This window comes from Rousettus aegyptiacus, unplaced genomic scaffold (assembly GCF_014176215.1).
Source record: "Rousettus aegyptiacus isolate mRouAeg1 unplaced genomic scaffold, mRouAeg1.p scaffold_m13_p_16, whole genome shotgun sequence".
In the NCBI taxonomy this organism is placed as follows: domain Eukaryota; kingdom Metazoa; phylum Chordata; class Mammalia; order Chiroptera; family Pteropodidae; genus Rousettus; species Rousettus aegyptiacus.
Window position 1 is genome coordinate 20,442,800 of NW_023416291.1, and position 18,793 is coordinate 20,461,592.

Below are 18,793 nucleotides of genomic sequence, written 5' to 3' on the forward strand. Positions count from 1 at the left end.
AAAAGCAACTCGTTCTCCCTTCCCGGATCCTGGAGCTAGTGATGGGGTGGGGGACGCGCGTGTGCCAGAATCTGGACAAGTGACCTGCCAAGAACAAATTCCCTTGAGAGCTGATTAAGTGGGCCTGGCGCCAGCAACACAGTGACCAAAATCCGAATGTAAACACCACCCCCAGAACCATGCTAATCCCTGGGGTGGCTGACAGAGGTGGAGTCCCTTACTTAATGGCTCGAGTTCTATTCCCTTGATGTCACTGGGGCACTGGATGCTCAATGCCGTTACCTTTACGCTGTCGTGAGCTCAGCCACTTCCCTCATTCCTGGCATCCTCTCCGCCACCCTGAGCATGTGCATGGGGCAGGGACTGTGGGCCCCATCTCGCTGCGGAGGAACCTTGGGCCCAGAAGTGTGGTGGGCAAGCTGGGCGCAATGACTCATTTTCACAGCATGTTCTCCACTTCCCGGTAGAGGCAGATGTGGACGGTGAAACGACCGAGCGCCATACAACCCGCCCAGAAAGTCGCCCCTCGGCCCATGCTTCCCAATCCTTGGCGGAAGAGAAACACTATTGCCATGTTGCTCTGATCAGAGACACTCAACACCTTCAACATATTTCCTATTCACTGGAAGCCAAAGTTTCAAAGTTTGAGCCTGGAATCCAGGGCTCCACAACGTTACGCCATCCCTTCGTAAACACTTGTCAGACTGGACTCTCGAATCTACTAGATAGTGTTCTTTTTCTCGAAAAAGCAGCCCACGGGTTAATTTGCTTTGCCAACTTGTTTTCCTGAATCGAGAGATGTGTTTCCTAGTCCCAACGGGGCCACTGGCTCCAGATTTGACTTGGGGAAGACATTTCCCCCTCTGGGCCTCAGGGTCCTCAACTACAAAACAAGCAGAGTGACCTAGGCGATTTCAGAGACCTGTTATCACTCTAGCTCTAGGAGTTTATAAAACAACCAACTCACAAACAGAGCCATCTGAATACGCCTGCAGAGTTCCGCCTTCGGGCCTTTGCCCACACCTCCCCCCTTCCAGGTGTGCCTCCCTTCTCTGGTTATCTTTCCTTCTCATTGTTTTCTTTTCCCCTCTGGTTCCTTTTCCTCTCCTGGTTTGCCTCCTCTTTCGGATCATCTAAATTCTCTCTCTGCTGCTTGCAAAGCCACAGATTCCAACAGACCTGATTAATGCTGAAAACCCACAGCAGAAAACAGAAAGTACTGCTGTGAATGTACACAAAAGACAAACTGGAGACAAAATTCATAGAAAACTGTATAACAAAGCGAGAGAATGAAAACCATTTGGGGTCAAGCTCGAGAATAACATAAATAAGCTCATATTTGAAAAATACATAGTTAAGTATTTGTGGATTCTGAGTCAGGAAAGGGCAGTGTGTGTGTGTGTGTGTGTGTGTGTGTGTGTGTGTGTGTGTGTAAAGACTAAGAGTGGAAACAAAGTTAGGGCAGAACAGCCACTCTAGGTAGCAGTACATAAATGTGTGGGAGCTTATCTGGTAAAACATTCCATATTCAAAAGCCAAAATAGAGCTTTGTCTCATTAAAGTTGAATAGTAATTACATTCAGACATGCCAAACACAATCCTCTTTGATCATACCAACTGGGACCCTGGCAACCATGAGACAGGGGTGTGGGGAGAGCCTGGGAGGGACTACCCCCCAAATACAGGAACAGAGCCCAGGGCACCATGCTCCCTTCTCTCTTCATTGCTCATAGCTGGTTTCTCTCCACCTGGAAAGCAGGATGGTCAATGACAAAAAAAACGTGGTTTTTGAGCCAGAAAGACCCACTTTCAGACCTTGGTTTTGCCACTTGCCAATTGCACAAGAAACAGTGGGAAAGTTATTCAAGTTTCACATCTATAAAATAGGGACAATAATACCTTCTTGCAGGATGTGAGGATTAGTGATCTTCAATACATTTGAGAATTAGAAAATTAATGAAAATATAGAGAATTAATGTTGAGAAAAGGTCTGGCTCATAGTAGGTCAAGATTTGGTGTAGCTGCCACTTTACTGAGTACCTGCTATGGGCAGGGGAGGTCAAAGAAAAGAGAAGACAGAAAAAGCTAAGATCCCAGTGGTATGGATTTGAAAGAAGAAATTCTACCGCTAGCCCTTCTTCGATTTCTGAGAGTTGAAATCCAAAATGACCCAGGACAAGTAAACCAATCACCTGACTCCTCAGGTTGAAGATTTAACGGTTGCTCCACAAATATTCATTGAGTCCCAGTTATGTGCATTGCACTGGCAGGTGCTGGGGGACACAGGGATGGACCGATGGGGGCGGACTGTGATGTAACAGAATGAGCACTGGGCGTTGGGCTAAAAGTCTGGCTTGGTCATCGAATTGTACACTTGAATGGGTGAATCTTACAGCATGTAAATTATGCCTTATTAAAGCTGTTGAAAACAAAAGTCCTGGGTCAGATCATTACCAGCTGTGCAGCCTTGAATAAATCAGCCATTTCCTTCTGGAGCCTCAGTTGTTTTTCTGCAGGAATCCTACCCCACCCTCTTAATAATGAAACCTGCCTTCCACCAGCCTCACAGCTGGTCATGGGGACCCACTTTAAAGTAAAACAACATACCCCAAAGCACTCCGTGAACTGGAAAATGCTATGCGAATGGGAGGCCCCATCGCTACTACTTTCCGTTCTGATAAATGCAGATGCTCGGAGGAGGGAGACTTGGGTGAGCGAAGGAGGCCAGCATGGTCCTTGGAGGAGGTGGGCTGGAGTGAGATCTGAAGGATCAGTGGGGTTCGGATGACGTGGAGGAAGCGGAAGAAGGGGGCATAGCAGGAGGGGGCGCAGCTGGAGTAAAGCTACAGCAGTGGAAAAGGTGGGCTGTGTCTCCGGGGCGGTGACAAGACGTGTCCCACTAGACGGGATGCTTCACACAGTACAGGTGGTGCAAGCTGGCCATCTATGGACCATATATGGCCCCCGGATGTGTTGTGTTTGGCTTACAAGGGTTAAGCGATTAAAAATTTCTAAAACGTTCCATAGTTCTGGTTTCTTTTGTAAAAAGGGGAAGACCTTGTCAATGCCAGTCTGGCCAAAATGGGCTGGACTTGCCATTGCCTCTACTATTCCCCCGACACCGACGTCAGTTTACTCACTGACACTGCTCCACTGGCCTCTACAGACGGTTCCGTTGGCAACCCCTGTATTCGAGGAACAGTTGGAGAAGGCAGGAAAGACAGGCCGGGGCCAGGTACGTAATGGAAGGCACACCAGCTCTGAGATCAGAAAATCCCGGGTCCAAATCTGGCTCCATCACCTCCTACCTGCGACTGTAAGCAGCTTCCTGAATCTCGGTGCACTTGTTTTTAAACGACATCATATGAGATACTCTTGGCACCACACCTGACAGAGGCGGTGTTCAAAAATGGTATTATTATTATTATTATCGTCTACTGTCAGGCTAAGGAGCTTTTAATAAATTCGGCAGAACCTGAGAAGCCATGGTGGGTTCTGTGCCAGGGAGGTGATGTGGGAAAAGTGCATTTCATGAAAGGTGCCTCCGACAAAGATGTGCAGGGTGGAGGGCAACAGGAAGGCATGGGGGAGGGGACCAGTCAGACAGAAGTAGAAGACAGGGACGTGGTTTTAAAGGCTATAATACCCATGGCCCCCGAGCAAGAGTACAAATGGAAGCCTGCACATTTTTTGCCGTTATATTTAAGAGTTATATATACAACTGACAAATTGTTAAATAAAATATGTTCTTTTACCTGGAGGAATACAGCTTCATAACAGCCTGGAAGGCCAGGTTCAGATCTGGAGTGCCAACTCCTTGTAGTTCTACCCGTTGGAACACTATGGCCCTGGAGGAGCACCCCCCTGTTCCTGGGCTGAGCCTGCAGCCTGACCCTCCGCTTGTCCTCCCAGCCCCGTCCCCCTGGAGGCCCCAACTGGCACATTCGAGCTCTGACTACCCAGTCCCTCATCAACCACCCTTGGCCATTCTCATGCACCGAGCGCACTCTTTGGGGATGGGGGTGCACAGGTGCATGTGCAGCCCTGGAAATGGGACGTTTGGGTGGAAAATCCTACGGTCCCATAGGGCAAAACTTAATCGAGTCAGCTTGGGGGAGGGAGGGGGACTCCTTGGCCCTTGGGGAGGGTGCCAGAGAAGAGGGCCTGAGCGGGAAGGGCCCGGCTAGGCCCTGTGGGCTCCCTACCTTTGGCGAGGGAGATGTTCCTCAGAGCGATGGAGTGCTCCCAGTCCTTGAGGCGCAGGTCCTCCGTGATGGTGTTGAGCATGGCCAGCTCCTGCTTGAGCTGCAGCTCCATGCCCATGTGCACCAGGCGCATGCGGCGTGTGTCCTCGCTGGCGTTGCTCACCAGCACCTGCAGGTCCTGCAGCCGCGTGCTGTAGAGGGCCACGTCGTAGGACAGGCTGTAGTTGAGGCCGCGCAGGGCGCCGCCCACGTCCGCCAGCTCCTCGCCCAGCACGTCCACCCTGCGCGCGAGCCCGTCCAGAAGGCCAGCGTGGCGCCGCAGCAGCAGCTGGCTGCGGTTGCTCTCCACCTGCAGCTGGTACAGCTCTAGCTGCACTGCGTCGTTCTGCAGGCTGGTGCGGTCGCGCAGCAGGGCCACCGCCTGCTCTGTCTGCGCCGCCTGCGCCTGCAGCCCCCACAGCGCGCCCTCCAGCCGCTGCACCGCGCCTGCCAGCGCCAGCAGCGAGTCCGACTGGTTCTGCAGCGCGTCCTGCACCTTCCACACCTGCTCTGTCAGGTCCGCCTGCAGCGGGGCCTGCAGCAGCCGCAGCTGCAAGTCTCGGAAGCTCTCGTTCAGCCGGTTCACGTTTCGAGTCAGCGCCTTCAGGTCTTCGGGGGAGCTCCGGGGCTTGGACACTGCAGAGGAGGAGAGGGAGAGATGAGCGCCACTGAGGAGTTCCGCGGGTCGCAAGAGGCGGGACCAGCCAGAGCCCGGAATGCAGTAGGTGCTTAATAAATGATAAATGAAGGGAAAGCAGCGGTGGCCAAGTTTGAGTGCCAAGTACTGTGGTAAGTCAACAGGTCCCCAAACTTGTCTGCCCATTAGAATTACCTGGCCAGGCAGCCCACCTGCAGAAATTGTGATTGAATTGGTCTGGGTGTGACCTGGGCTTTGGACTTTTTAGAAGAGCCTGAAATAATTCCAAAGTGCAGACTAGTTTGGGAACCACTGTACTCATCTAACCATTATGTATGAGGTTGATCCATTTCGTGAAATGGTCACTTCTTTGTGCTCAGCCTGTGATACTGTGTGTTGGTGAGAGGTCAAGTAGAGGAGGAAAGTACCAGTATTGTCCCCATTCACGGTCAGAGCTGTTGAGATGGCTCATGGTAGCCCAGCAAGTAAGTCGTGGAGCCAGAGGGCTTGCTCGCTCACTCCAGAACCCCGTGCTTCCCCACAAGTCTGCTCCAGAACTGGCTGAAGGAACCGTGCCTGCCGCAGACTCAGCCAGGATCTAGGCAACACTATTTCCTGGCCTCCTGAGCTGTGGCCAGGGCCCATCTGGATGGGCGTGCACACTTTCATGGTGGTACCTTCCTTTCTCCACCTCCTCCAACCCTTCTTCTGGATCCCCTATTTCCCTCTTCACACAAACCACCCATCTCAGTGACTCCCTCCCCTGACTCTTTCCTCTTGGGGTGGTTCCTTTTCTTGGTTATAAGCAGCTATTTCACAATGCTAAGGGGAGGTATGTGCATCTTAAACATTAGAATCTGGCATCCAATGCCTCCTGGACGCTTGCAGGCTGAGCTGACTCAGGTACACTGGGGCTGGGATCGCTAGAGATCCTTGCTCTCTGTTTTCCGGGTGCTGGCCACAGTTATTCCCCTCTCTGCTCCGCACACTAGAGAAATGGCAACTGTGTTGGGAGTGGGGCAGAGGGGAAGGTGCAGCGGTGAGGCACGGAGGGAATTCGGCCTTGGAAATCCTGGAACAGAGAGGACCAGGGAGCTGAGTACGCAGCTTGTTCAACCAATGAGAAAATTTGGATAGAATAGCATTCTTCCGGAATCTCAGGCTGGGAAGAGGAAGGATTGGTTGTGAGGGTGCTTGGGGCATGTGAAGATGAGCTAGCTGTTCCAATCCTTTGGCGATGCTTCTGGAAGTACAAGCATTTACGGTGGGCACTCTGGAGGTGATAAGTCATTTTGCATTAGATTTAGGGGCTCTTTGGGCTAGACGGAGCCTTGGAGCCCCACCTCAACTTCCCCTTCTGCCAGCACTTTAATCTCCAAGAAAATCACACTGCCAGTCGGTCACCCAGCCTCTCCGCCTATACCTTTTTTCACCTTCCCTTAGCACCAGCTGTTGGAGCAGTCTGCGTTCTATTCGGACTTGAGATTTGTCTCCCTGTAGTTTCTACACACAGAGCCTGCCCTCTGGGGTCATGAAGAGCTAGTGAATTTCCCGCCCCCCCAAGACAGCTTTTCAGAATTTCAAAGAGTTATCATGTCCTTGCTATGCGATACTCTCTCTGGTTTAAAATCTGCTCTCTCAAGACTAGGTCCTCAGCCTCCATCTATCTTCTTCTGCACATACACCAGCGTGTCAATACCCCCTTAAGTCTGAGTGTGGTTTTCCAAGGTATGGACAGACGGGGCAAAGTGTGATGGAAGGATCAGTTCCCTGGGCAAGGGATTTATATAAATGTGGCCAAAACTGGACCCCATTTAGCTTCATCTGGGCTTTTCAGACTTCCACCATTGAATTTGGCTCAATGCAGTTTTTGGTAAAAAATTTCCCCAATTTACAGATGAAGACACTGAGGCCAGGAAAGTGTAAGAGTTGTAAGTACAATTGTAAGTATGAGTAAAGGTTCTGGGGAAATGGATCTGTGACCCAAACACAATCCATGTAACCACTGGAACTGTCTGCTTATGAAATCACCATAGGCCGGGATTTGATTTTAAAGCCAGTGTGTTTGTTCAGTATTTGATCCAGACTGGTTGACAAGTGTTAGAGACAGGGCAGTTGGCAAACGGAAAGTCTGATATTTTAGTGTCAGTCTCTGCTCATGATGTCCATGGGGTTCAAAGAGGCACTGTAGCTTATCAGAAGTAGTGAGAATACTCTGAATTTTTGTCAATATTGGTTTTAAAATCGGGATTGTGAGTGACTAAGAGAAACAGTGCAACCTACTTGATTTAAATCGCAGGACTGATTTAAGGCTCCATCTGCCCGGGCTTGCCAAAGGCAACACACTGAAGTAGGCAATTTTCCTTTCTCCCACTCTCTTCTAGCCCACATCAGTCCCTCCTTCCCTCTTCAAGTGGTCCCCACACCCGGCTGGTGCCCTGTAACCTTGGAGGCTCCTGGCCTTGCTCATCAGCTCCCTCATCTCAAAACCTATCAGCTCATAAGCCCTTTTCTCTCTGTCCAGAAAGCAGACTGAAACTTGCCCACATGACAATGGCTAACAATCAGTTACCCCTTCCCAGAAAGTTCATTCGGGTCTTGTATTATGGTTCATTGCACAACCAATATAAACATGAATCCAAATAAAAGAAAGAAAAAATTCTTCCATAATCCCACAGCCTCCAACAAAGCACACTGGTTTTCTTTCTCTTTTCATTTTCTAGCTCCGTTGATGTACGTACCCCATCTTTACAATTTGACTTTTTTAACCTAATATGATTATTTCATAAACATAATCCTATCTTCCTCTTTGTCTTTTATAATTGTAATTTTGATGGCTGCATGAAGAGTCCATCTAGGGGATGTGTTGGAATTTACACATTCTCTTACTGTCGAGTGTTTTTTTTTTTTCAATTGTGGAGAAGAAATGCAGAAAGGTCTCTCCTTTTGAAATGTTTTCAAGGCAATGCACTAGCTCAAAGGAATGATATAGACATTTTAGGTACTCAGGCTAATCAGAACAGAAAGTATTTGGAGGAGTAATACTCTTTGGGCACCAAACTGTGCTGTATAAGCCCAGCCTCCCTTTTCAGGGATCACTTACCCACTCCAGAAATGAATTATCTCCTTCCAACAGTCACAGTGTGTTCTCAGCCCGCACCACCACGGCTACCCACCCTCTTCCCCCATTTAATTCCTTCCAGATGTTTGCTGTTCTCAACAGGGAACAATTCTTTTTTGAGTGTGACTCTCTTAATTCATGTTTATGCAAACAGTTCATTTATCTCTCTGCCTGGTGTATTTACTTTTAATGTGCTTTAATTATTCTTCAACTTTTATACTTTCACAAAGAGGAAAATAAATCATAGACTAACAATGCTAACTGGCATTTCCCGAATTCTTACTATGTGCCAGGCACTGTTCTAAGTGCTTTCCATATTAATATAGTAAATCTCATAACAACCCTATGAAGTAAGTATTGTTATTATCCTGATACTCCAAACAAGGAAACTGAGGCACATAGAAGTTAAATAACCCGCAAGGTCACATAGCCAGTGGATAGAGGAGGCTGACTGGGCCCGAGAAGTTGGGTTCCAGAGCTCCCAACTCTTAACCACTTCGGGATATTGCCGAAAGGGTGAAAGGCACAGAACAAACTTTTTAAGAGACACTAATGTGGAATAAGCTAGTTTCTCATCATAAACTAAGGCTAGAGTCAGACTATTTGTCAGGAACCATGTAGAGATTCAAATTTGGATTCTGACTTAGTGTTAATGCTGACCACTAATTAATGTTTTAATGTATAATTTGTAATAATATATAAGTAACATATTAACGTCAGCCTTGGCCTATGTCCGGGGCAAGGTGCCTTGCACATACATGTTTCCTGCAACCTCATCTGCATGGCTTTGCCTTCCCATGCCTCAGTCCCAAATTGGCCCCTGGTCCCATAATTGTCCTTTATGTTCATGAAAAAAATAATCACATGCTGGTTAAGTCAAGGTGCTCCAGATATAACTGACCAGGAGACTGTCTTCCCCAAACACATCAGGCATACTGACAATGCCAGCGTCAGTCAGGAGGAAGAAAGCTAAGCATTCTGTTTGATGTTTAGTGAAAGAAACCCTTTACCTGTGTATGAAAGTGCACGTTCATCGCCTCACTTAATTTTCAACATAGCTAACCTTGGGAGAGAGACAGCTCAAGTGAATATTCATAATCTCATGTAAAGATGAAAAGGGGGCTCAGACCAGGCAAGAGATTGCCGGAAGCATAAAATAAGGTTGTATCGTGATCATCTGTCCCCTAATCCAGCACTCCGTTCTCTACACCTGTTGCTGAGATAGTCAGTCACATACCAAACTCCCAAATCTGTATGGGGAAGCAGGGCAGAAAATGACATTTATTAAGCACCTACTGTATGGCAAACTCATCCTAGTCTCTGACTAGAAGTTGCTTCATTTATTCTTCCCCGCGACCTTGTCAAGTGGGAATTATTACACTCATTTTCAGACGAAGAAGCTCAAGCAATTAGTAGAGCACGAAAGCAGGCCCTGTCATATTGATGAGCGCAAACTGAACTGGAGGATGCACGGAGCCCGTGCGGACTGGTGGCCAGCTGACAGCTATGATATATGTATTAGGATGGCCTGGCGTAACCTCAGAGGATGGAAACCCCACCACTGTGTTTATTACTTTCCCTAGAGGTGTGGCTCTATCCGCTGTGCTCCTGGCACCAGTCTTCCCTTTGGTGGTCCAAGTAGACAAAAATCTCGGATTATTCACTGTTAATTACTGCAGAAATGGGATCCAAGATGAATTATAAATCAAAAGGTTCCTATTGAGGAGACTGTGCCCAGGATTTCTGTTTCAGAGGCTAGAATATCTGAAATCATTACCAACGATGTCAGGAGACCCAGCATTTTGATGGAACACATGAATCTAATGGAGAAAAGACTAATTCTTTGTGAATTCACAAGTGGAATTGGGGACCTGCTATTTAGACTAACATAGTGCCCAATGTAGAATCTCGTAACCCCGGTAGGTGGTCTAACAATAGTTGTCAGGTAAATAAGTGAATGACTGAAAACAGAGAGTGTTATGAGGCACTGAAGTGCCTGGCTCTCTTCTTGGAAACAGCACTCGAACCAGTGGGGAGGGAGAGAGCAGCCCTTGGGTCCTGCCTCACACTCTCTCAACTCACCTTCCACTCCAGCCAGGGCTGCAGGTGACCAACTTTAAGTGGGTGTAACCTGGCAGGATATCGCTTTATCTACATCTCTGATCTTTTGCTGTCTACCCCCAGGCTTCTGTGACTTCTCGGAATCATAAGACCCCACCTGGACTTCATCTGTGCACGCCCTCGACCCTTAGGGAAGCCCAGATCTATGTGGGCAGGAGCCAACGGATAAATATTCTCCACAGACAATTCTGCAGTTCTTACTACATAGCCCCTTAGAAAGTCCTGCCCAGACTGAGCCCCAATGGCCACAGCAGAAACCAACTCAAGGACACATTCTTGTATTTGCTTTTCCTTCTTTCTGATTTCCCCACTTCCCAACTCCTGCTTCCCAGGATAACTTCTCACAATAAACTACCAAGCCCAGGTTTCAGGCTCCAATTTCCACAGAGATCCCAGGCTAAGACGAGAAGCATCCCTTCCTTCCACAGCACAAAGAGGCCAATTGTCTTCCCATCTTCCTTTTTGTACTTTGCTTCTTCACATCTTGACTCCCTGTTGTCCAAAGAGACCACAAAAAGTTCGGATTTAAGATATTTATTTGTTCATTCATGCATTAAGTCATTCAATACATGTATATGAGGTTCCAACTCACTATATGGATCTGTGGGTGGTGACTGCAGTCGGCTCTTCATAGCCACTGGTTTTGCATCGACAGATTTAACCAATCGCAGATTGAAAATATTCAGGAAAAAAATAAATCCCAGAAAGTTTCAAAAAGCAAAAATTGAGTTTGCCAGACTCAAAGCACTACACTGAGTTCTCATGAATGAAGCGATGTGTGACATACCCTGCTGCAGCCTATATACAAATATAGATTATGTGCAAATACTATACCATTTGTATAAGGGGCTTGAGCATCTGCCGTGGTCCTGGAACCAATCACCCCTGGATACTGAGGGTCAACTGTACAGAGAAGTCTAAATGCAACCTTTCCTATCAAGAAGCTTATCATTTAGTTAGAATGCTACACAAAAAAAGGAAACTGTTTTAAAACTCCTCTGTTCTTAGTTTAGTTTCCTGGGCCTGCCACAAACTGGGTAGCTTAAACAACAGACATGTACTTTCTCACAGTTCTGGAGGCTGGAAGTCTGAGCCCAAGGTGTCAGCGGACTTAATTTCTCCTGAGACCTTTCTCCGTAGCTTGTAGATGGCTGTGTTTGTCCTGAGCCTTCACATGGCCTTCCCTCTGTGAGTGTCTGTGTCCTAATCTCCTTTTCTTATAAGGACACAGATCGTATTGGCTTAAGGCCCAAACCAGTGACCTCATTTAACTTTAATTACTTCTTTAAAGCCCCTGTCTCCAAATATAGCTATTTTCCGAAGCCTCGGGAGTTAGAACTACAACTTTGAAATTTCGAGGGGGACGCAATTTAATCCATAACAAGTGGTTAGTGGGGGCCTTTGCGAGAGATTAACTGGGAAGCAGTTGGGGTGGACAGAGAAGGTGGGAGCTGCTCTCCAAGCCTCGGCTTTGTCCCAGGAGGCGCTGACCCGACAGACATGGCCAGTCTGAGTCTCGCGGGGCCAGGCTGCCTGGACTCGGAGGATCAAGCATTTCTTCAAATCATTGCTGCCCATGGGTAACACACTCTTGGGGTCTGACAATCCCATTTAGCAACAAAAACCTGGTGGGGCATCTTCTCTGTCCTCTAGTGGGCCTTGCTGCTTTTTTATGGCTGTTATTTTTAGAAAGTGGCCCTCAAAGACGTACTAATTGAATACAGTTATAAAGAACTAAAAAACTCTCCTGATAATTTAGACTCTGTCTCAAACCACACACGAAAAGCACAGTCCCATTTAAAGAAAAGTGACTTGTCCCATGTTACACGCTCGCTGACCTTCCCGGGCACCCTTCATTGGCATTTAAGCTGAAGTCTCCATTGATATACAATATAATAAAGCCCCCAACCCGTAGTAAAGCAGGACATCAGGGAAGGGGTTGTAAACACTGCTTTCTTAGAGCCCACGCTTGATCTTACCCCCAGCACCTTTCACTCTATTTAAAAAGTAAAGAAAAAAAAAAAAACTAACGATGGATTTCACTTAATGAATGACACTTCTAGATAAACGTGGTATCCACCCATCATAAAACAGAAACTCCTTTCTAGAATTTTATTTCATCATTAAGCTAGCAAATTGACCATTTGCATAAGTATAGTTGGTATACAATATTATTTAGTTTCAGGTATACAGTATAGTGATGGACATATTTTAAAAAATACAAACAAGTGTTTGAATGTTATTAAGACATGAGATAGTTTCAATGTTTATTAAAGAAATATCCCCTATTTATATAATAATTGGGTCGTGAATAATTAATTCATTTATTCAGCACTTACTCATTACCAAGCACTGTGCTGGACACTTCGCCATATATGGAGTATCTGGTACACACTGTACCCTTTAATTTTTATAGCAGTCCTCAGAGGTTGATGTTATGGGAAAACTTAGAGTTTTTGCTGTACAGACAAGGCACCCGCATTAACACGAAATTAAATGTATGTGATGGCGCAGCTGCTTTATGTGCTCCAGCCCTCAAATACCATGCACCTTCTCCCCGCCCCTCCAAAGGCCGGGCCCATGGTTGGACATGGGGGAGATTAGTAGTTTGGGCTCTAACGGTTCCGTGCAGGCCACTGTGTCAGAGCTGGGCTTTGTGCCCACAAGATGTGAACAGTCTCTTCTTAATCTGGCATCAGAGTTTCAGCCTCCAAGCTTGTCTTTTCCATGTCCCCCAAGGGGACCTCTTGTCCACACCCTTCTAGCCCATAAAGATGCACTGTAGGTCTCAGCAGGAATCAGACAAGAAAGTGGCAACCATGGGCCGGAAAGCGACCTTGGAGACCATCTGGCTGCTCTTTCCCGTCTCACGGGTGAGAAAACAAGAGTCCTGGACAGAAGAACCCTCCTGCCCCAGGTCATACAGCTAGACATAGGCGTAGATGGGACCACTAATATAATGGTCCATTCATTTAACTTACAGAAGAAGAGAAAAAGCTAGTATTAATGGGCATCTACTCAGTGCCAAACAGGGGACTGGGTGCTGTCATGTACCTATCTCACGTGATCCTCTGAGATCATTATTCATGTATTCGGTTTTAAAGATGAGATATGTTGTAAGTATGTGTGTATGTAATTATTTTCTGTATGTTATAACATTTTGACATCTTAAGAAATCTTTCTGGCTGGAGAGAAACTACTCTTCCCTGGGCTAGCCAATTCTTGGGGACAGCAAAGAGCCCAGCTGGGAGCACATCTTTGATATCCAATCTGGAGCCGCACCTCCTCTGTGACCCCAAAAGGAAACATTCCTCTGCTCCAATCATCCCAGGGCAAGGTTCCTGTCAACGAGAGACCAGCTCTACAGCCCGAAGTTCACCAAAACGGTTCTGACTGACCTGAGTTGTTTACCCCACCCTGTCTTGCCTTTCTCGCAGGAACCCTATAAAGACCACGGCCTCAGGGTCCTCCTCACTTCTGCCTCCTGACCACCTGGTGCCTCTCTCCCTGTGGCCCTGTGTGCTGTGCCATGCCTGCCGTCTCTAGGACCTGTAAGAACAGTAAACTTTGGTTTCCTGAGCCTCTCCTCTATGGCCACACCTGACTGACCATTTCAGGAAGGAAAACCAAACATGTTCACGTGTCAGTTTTACAGAGGAGGCTTAGAGAGACAGATCAGCTTGTTCCAGGCAACACAACTCGCGCATGGCGAGTCCAGGTTTAAACCTCAGACCATCCGCTCGACCCCAGTGCACACCGCATCCCTCTCGCTTGAGCAGGAGCCACCGAGGCTGGGTTAGGGGAGCCTTCCTCCTCCTCTCCGGTCTGCCTCACAGCACAGTCACATGAGGCCATAATCTGAAATCAGTGAGGGTGGCAAGAAAGTTTCACTGTTTCTGTCTTCCTGGACAATTTGTTCCGTGAGTGCTTGTTTTCAAACAGCTCAGTATCAGCCCCCCAGAGCGTCTGCATGGCTTTGGGTTGGAGTGGGTGAGCTTTCCGTGTTGGCCAATTTTCTCCAATTCATCTTTTTTCATTTGTTGAGACTGTCAAAAAGTATTTTAAGGAGGTTAGAAATTATTATCACGAATAAGCACGTAGGGAATCTGGGCCAGACTTGGCCAGGAATCTAAGCACTTCCCGGGGTTCGCAGCCCCCGTGTCAAATCTCACATTATTGTTCCTCGAAAAGCAGACTCGTGGCGTCAAAAGATCATCGTGCTTGGAGCTGAAATCGATCTTCAAATCATTTTCCTCTTATTCTCGGACGAGGAAATGAAGGCTGAGAAAAAGCGCTATGAAACGTCCTCGGTCATCTAGACAGTGGGCGGCAGAACCAGGGCTAGTGCTCCCCTCTTTTTGACCACTGCCACCAAGCTTGTCACCTCTCTTGCCATGAGATGAAACCCAGTTCACAGCTCATTCTACTCTATCACACTGCTGTCCAGGAAAGCAGAATTAGGTATCCATCCACTCATCTATCCATCCATCCATCCAACCATCTATCCATGTGAATTATCATTGACAAGAATGCAAAAAAACATTTCCACCCAAACAGCTGGAATTTTTCCAATTAAAAACATTTATACTAAGAATGAGAGTTACTTTGAAATATTAATTAATCCCCAGAGTATCTTGCATTATTAGGTTGGATATTTTCAGTGTTGTAAAAAGTATTTACTATTGCAAAACAGTCATGTGAAGTTGCACCAGTGACAGTCATCAATCACAATATTGTCTTATGTGGTTTCAGAGCCTTTTCTACAAAAGGGAAAAATTTTAATAACAACTTTTAACATATTGTAATAAAAGAAAACACTGTGTGCATATCATGTTTCCAATTTTTCAAACAGTGACAGTGTCGTGTAAAGTGCAGAGATTATATAAAGGAAGTAGATTTCAGAATTTCATAGACTCTGAGGATTAAATGGGTTCTTAGATGTGGATTAGAAAGAAAAGAATATTGAACTAAGAATTTAAAGGCCTGGGTTCAAGTCCTGCCCACCACTTAACTCGCTCCTCTTGCCTCTTGACCAAGGGAATTTGTCATTTTGAGTTGCTTTTCATCTAAAAATAGAAGACCATCTACCTCGAGTTTGTTGTGAATCCTAAAGGAAAGAGTGAGTGAGCCAGACACTGTTGTGTGTTTTGTGCAGATGTTACGTAAGTTGAGGAAATCAAATAGGTAGGAAGAAAACCCCATGTCCTTTAAAAGCCCTATTCACATTCATACCATTGGTATTTATGCACGCCCTTTCTTTATTACCAGATTTGCTGACATTAATTTTCATAATGCAACATCAAATAGTTGCATAGAGTTTTAAGTTTTACAGAGCACTGTTATGTACATTATCTAATTTTCTACTCTGGACCAGAATTCAATTCCTTCTTATATTAGCCGAAGTACTAAGGAAGGTGAGAAAAAATGGGTTTTCCACCACTATCTAGTGACAGCCTTGAGGCTCCGTCTTGCAATTGTAAGTTAGGGAGTTCCATCCACCTTTATTCTTCGTCTTCCCTGTCTGTGACTTTCCAAATACCTGAACACACAGTTCTTCACCCTCTGCAGCTGAGTGACCCCCAGCACTGCTCCCCTTAGGACCTGGTAACCATTTGGTACTTTCTAAAGCGATCATGAACACTGACTCCCCTCTTTTCAACCACTGCCACCAAGCTTGTCACCTTTCTCACCACAAGGGGACCTGCCCATTGTCTTCAGGGGACAGATGAATCCTGTAACTTGACCTCCTCCATTAGCTCTCCTCTGGCTATACCTGAATTGCTGCTGCACCTGGATTCAGAGAGGCGTTCAAATGCCCCGGGTCTCTAGGGAGTTGACTTACTTCCGTATTAATCAGTGACAAACCTTGGGCAGCTGCAGCCACCTCTCGTACCACATAGCACTGCTGAAGGATTGTGGTGACTTGGCTCATTCTTGAGCTGTTTGAATATATCTGGAGCTAAACTGCGTGAGTGGATTGGTGGGCTGGGAAAAAAATCTCCTTAACTATAACCTTCTTCATGCTCCTTACTGCCCTAGCCTGCTTTATCCCTCTCATTCTTAGAAGTAACTCTCTGTACCTACTTTACCAAGAATAGAATGTCATTTACTAGGAACTCTGTGTTCTCCACACCTCACATTTCTACATCCACATTGTTTCCTCTAGGATTAGAGTGAGAAGCAGGACATTCCCTACTCAAAGTGGACTTCGGCCTCTGTGTTCCATGCCACCCCTGCCAGCTCCCCACAGGAAGGGACACGTGCAGGGCCCCGGGTTCCTTCAAGGGCTCATGCAGGACTGCAGCACTGAGTGGCAGGGAGGGGAAGGTATTAAGGGTTACCGCCTGAATAGTGAGAATTCCCTCACAAGACAGTTAAATATTTGAAGACAGACAGATTCCTCTTCCTTAAGGTGTTAAGGCCTTTCATCACCCAAATCGTTCTTCTTTGAATGTGTTTCAGTGTGTCTGCATCCAGTGGTGAACATTCTACTGGTTCCCCAGGGGAAAAACAAAAACCCCACTTTGTAGAGTTGCCAATTTCTGAGACATAAATACTCCTATCCTAGCGCATATCAAACTACCAATGTGATATCACTAAATATAGAAGGTCAGGGGAAAAAAACCACCAAATTGTGACCAGCTTTGAGACAAATGATTCAGGCAAGAATTGTCAACAGATGCTACAGTTGCTGAATGAAAGATTGTTGGGAAACAGTATATCTACACAGTATCAAAGTGTTTCCCACAGATCACTTATTCATTAGAAAAGGAATAAAAGATACCTTTACAGTAGTTAAAGACCTGAACCAAGTGATCAAATTTAACCTCACCAATAAAGGAACAAAATGACACACTATGCCTCCTGATATGAGGCGCTGAGCAGGAATAATGAAGTATTTCTGCGAAAAATATTTAACTGATATTTAATCATGAGGAAACAATCAAACTCAAATTGAGGGACATTATACCAAGCTACTGACCTGTGTTTTTCAAAACTATTGATGTCATGAAAAGCAACGAATGCTAGGAGCCATTCTAGAGAAAAGAACACTAGAGAGACGTGATAACTCAATGTGTGATTCAGGATCGGGTCTGGATCAGGGTAAAAAATTTCAATAAAGGACATTACTAGAGCAATTAAAGAAAGTTCATTATGGACTATATATTTGTAATTGTACTGTATAGTGTTAAATTTCCTGGATTTAATAATTATAAGTGGCGATATAAGAGAATTTCCTTGTTCTTGGAAATACATATCAAAGTGTTTAGGGGTGACATTTGCAACTGACTCTCAAATGATTCCAGAACAATAAAAATAGTAATAACAATGAGAGAGATGAGAGAGATGGTGGTGAGGTGGAGGGCTGGGGAGGTGGGGAGAGATATAGCAAAATGTTAACAATTGATGGATCAAGATGAAGGGTATATGCATGCTCATTATAAAATGCTTCCAACTTCTCTGTAGGTTTAAAATGTTTTAAAAATAAAAAAGAAGACCAACACCAAGAAGTTGTGGAGTTGTCTAATCTGCATGGAGCTGAACAAAACTGCCACCTCCCCTATTCTACATAGCATATCTCTATTAATATAACTTTGATTGCAATAGCTTTCAGTGGGTAGCCACAGCACACACAGTAACCCATAGTGCAAATCTCAAACTTTAAACCTTGTTTTAAAACTACTATCAAGCGCATCTTCCCTTCGCTGTAGCCCAGGACCTCATGCTCATCCGTATTAGATGCTCGGGCCTGAGCTACCTCTCTGGGTTTCAGGCTCATTTTGAATTCTGGTTCTACATTCCTTTGAATTGAATGCAGAGCTCCATGAACCACAGAGAACATAAACATGATATCTGGGACTGAGCTACATTCAACAAAATTTATTGAGCACATACAATGTGCAAAGCAATACGGTGCAAAGAAATCAACAATAACTAAAAAAGATGTAGTTGTTGATTGCAGGCTTATAGAAGGTGAGAACGAGGTCTTCCACTTCCTTTGTCACCCCACGGCACCACAAGGTGCTTTTTTTATTAAGCACATGATTGATGCTTAATAAATATCTGATTTGGCTTCACATAGGTAGTAAGCAGGCAAAAGGCTTAAAAGGCCAGTTCCCTTAAGAGATGGTATAATTAATAGACAGATGTATGAAAAACTTTATGAGATCGTTAGCTATCAAAGAAATGCAAAATAAAACAAAGTGAAATCTCTGAAAATAATGGGGCAAGTGCTACATCATGCCGGCAAGAATATGGTGAAAACTAGTGTGTTTATACATTACTGATGACAGCATAAAATATTTTTGAAAAGCAATTTGGCAAAATGTATCAAGAGCCATAAAAATGTTCACATGTCTGTTCAATAATCTCACCCCAGAGAATTAACCCTAGGGAAATAATCCAAAAGAAGAAAAACACTATAGCACAAACTCATTGCCTTCTTATCTTTTGCAGCAGTGAAAAGCTAGAGCGTTGTGAATGAACAATTCAAGAATAATTAAAGCATGGTACGCTAGATGGACTTTGATGAAGTCCTAAAAATGACAGCTATGAGGTCTCTTATATAACAGTGTGGGAAATGCTTATGCCATAATATTAGGCAAACACATACTAATATAAGAATTAAAAGAAAACAGGGATTATTGAAGATAATTGATTTTTTTATAG

At 45.6% G+C, this 18,793-nt stretch overlaps 1 protein-coding gene across 3 annotated transcripts in view; it reads right to left on the reverse strand.

The window, feature by feature from the left end:
- The window catches only part of SCARA5 (scavenger receptor class A member 5), a 93,951-nt gene that overhangs the window by 31,213 nt on the left and 43,945 nt on the right, over nt 1-18,793 (reverse strand). For all 3 annotated transcript variants that reach the window (XM_016144650.2, XM_016144651.2, XM_016144649.2), the window contains exon 4: nt 4,206-4,880. In XM_016144650.2, coding sequence (XP_016000136.2) covers nt 4,206-4,880 — 675 coding nt within the window. The remainder of the gene's footprint in view (nt 1-4,205; nt 4,881-18,793) is intronic.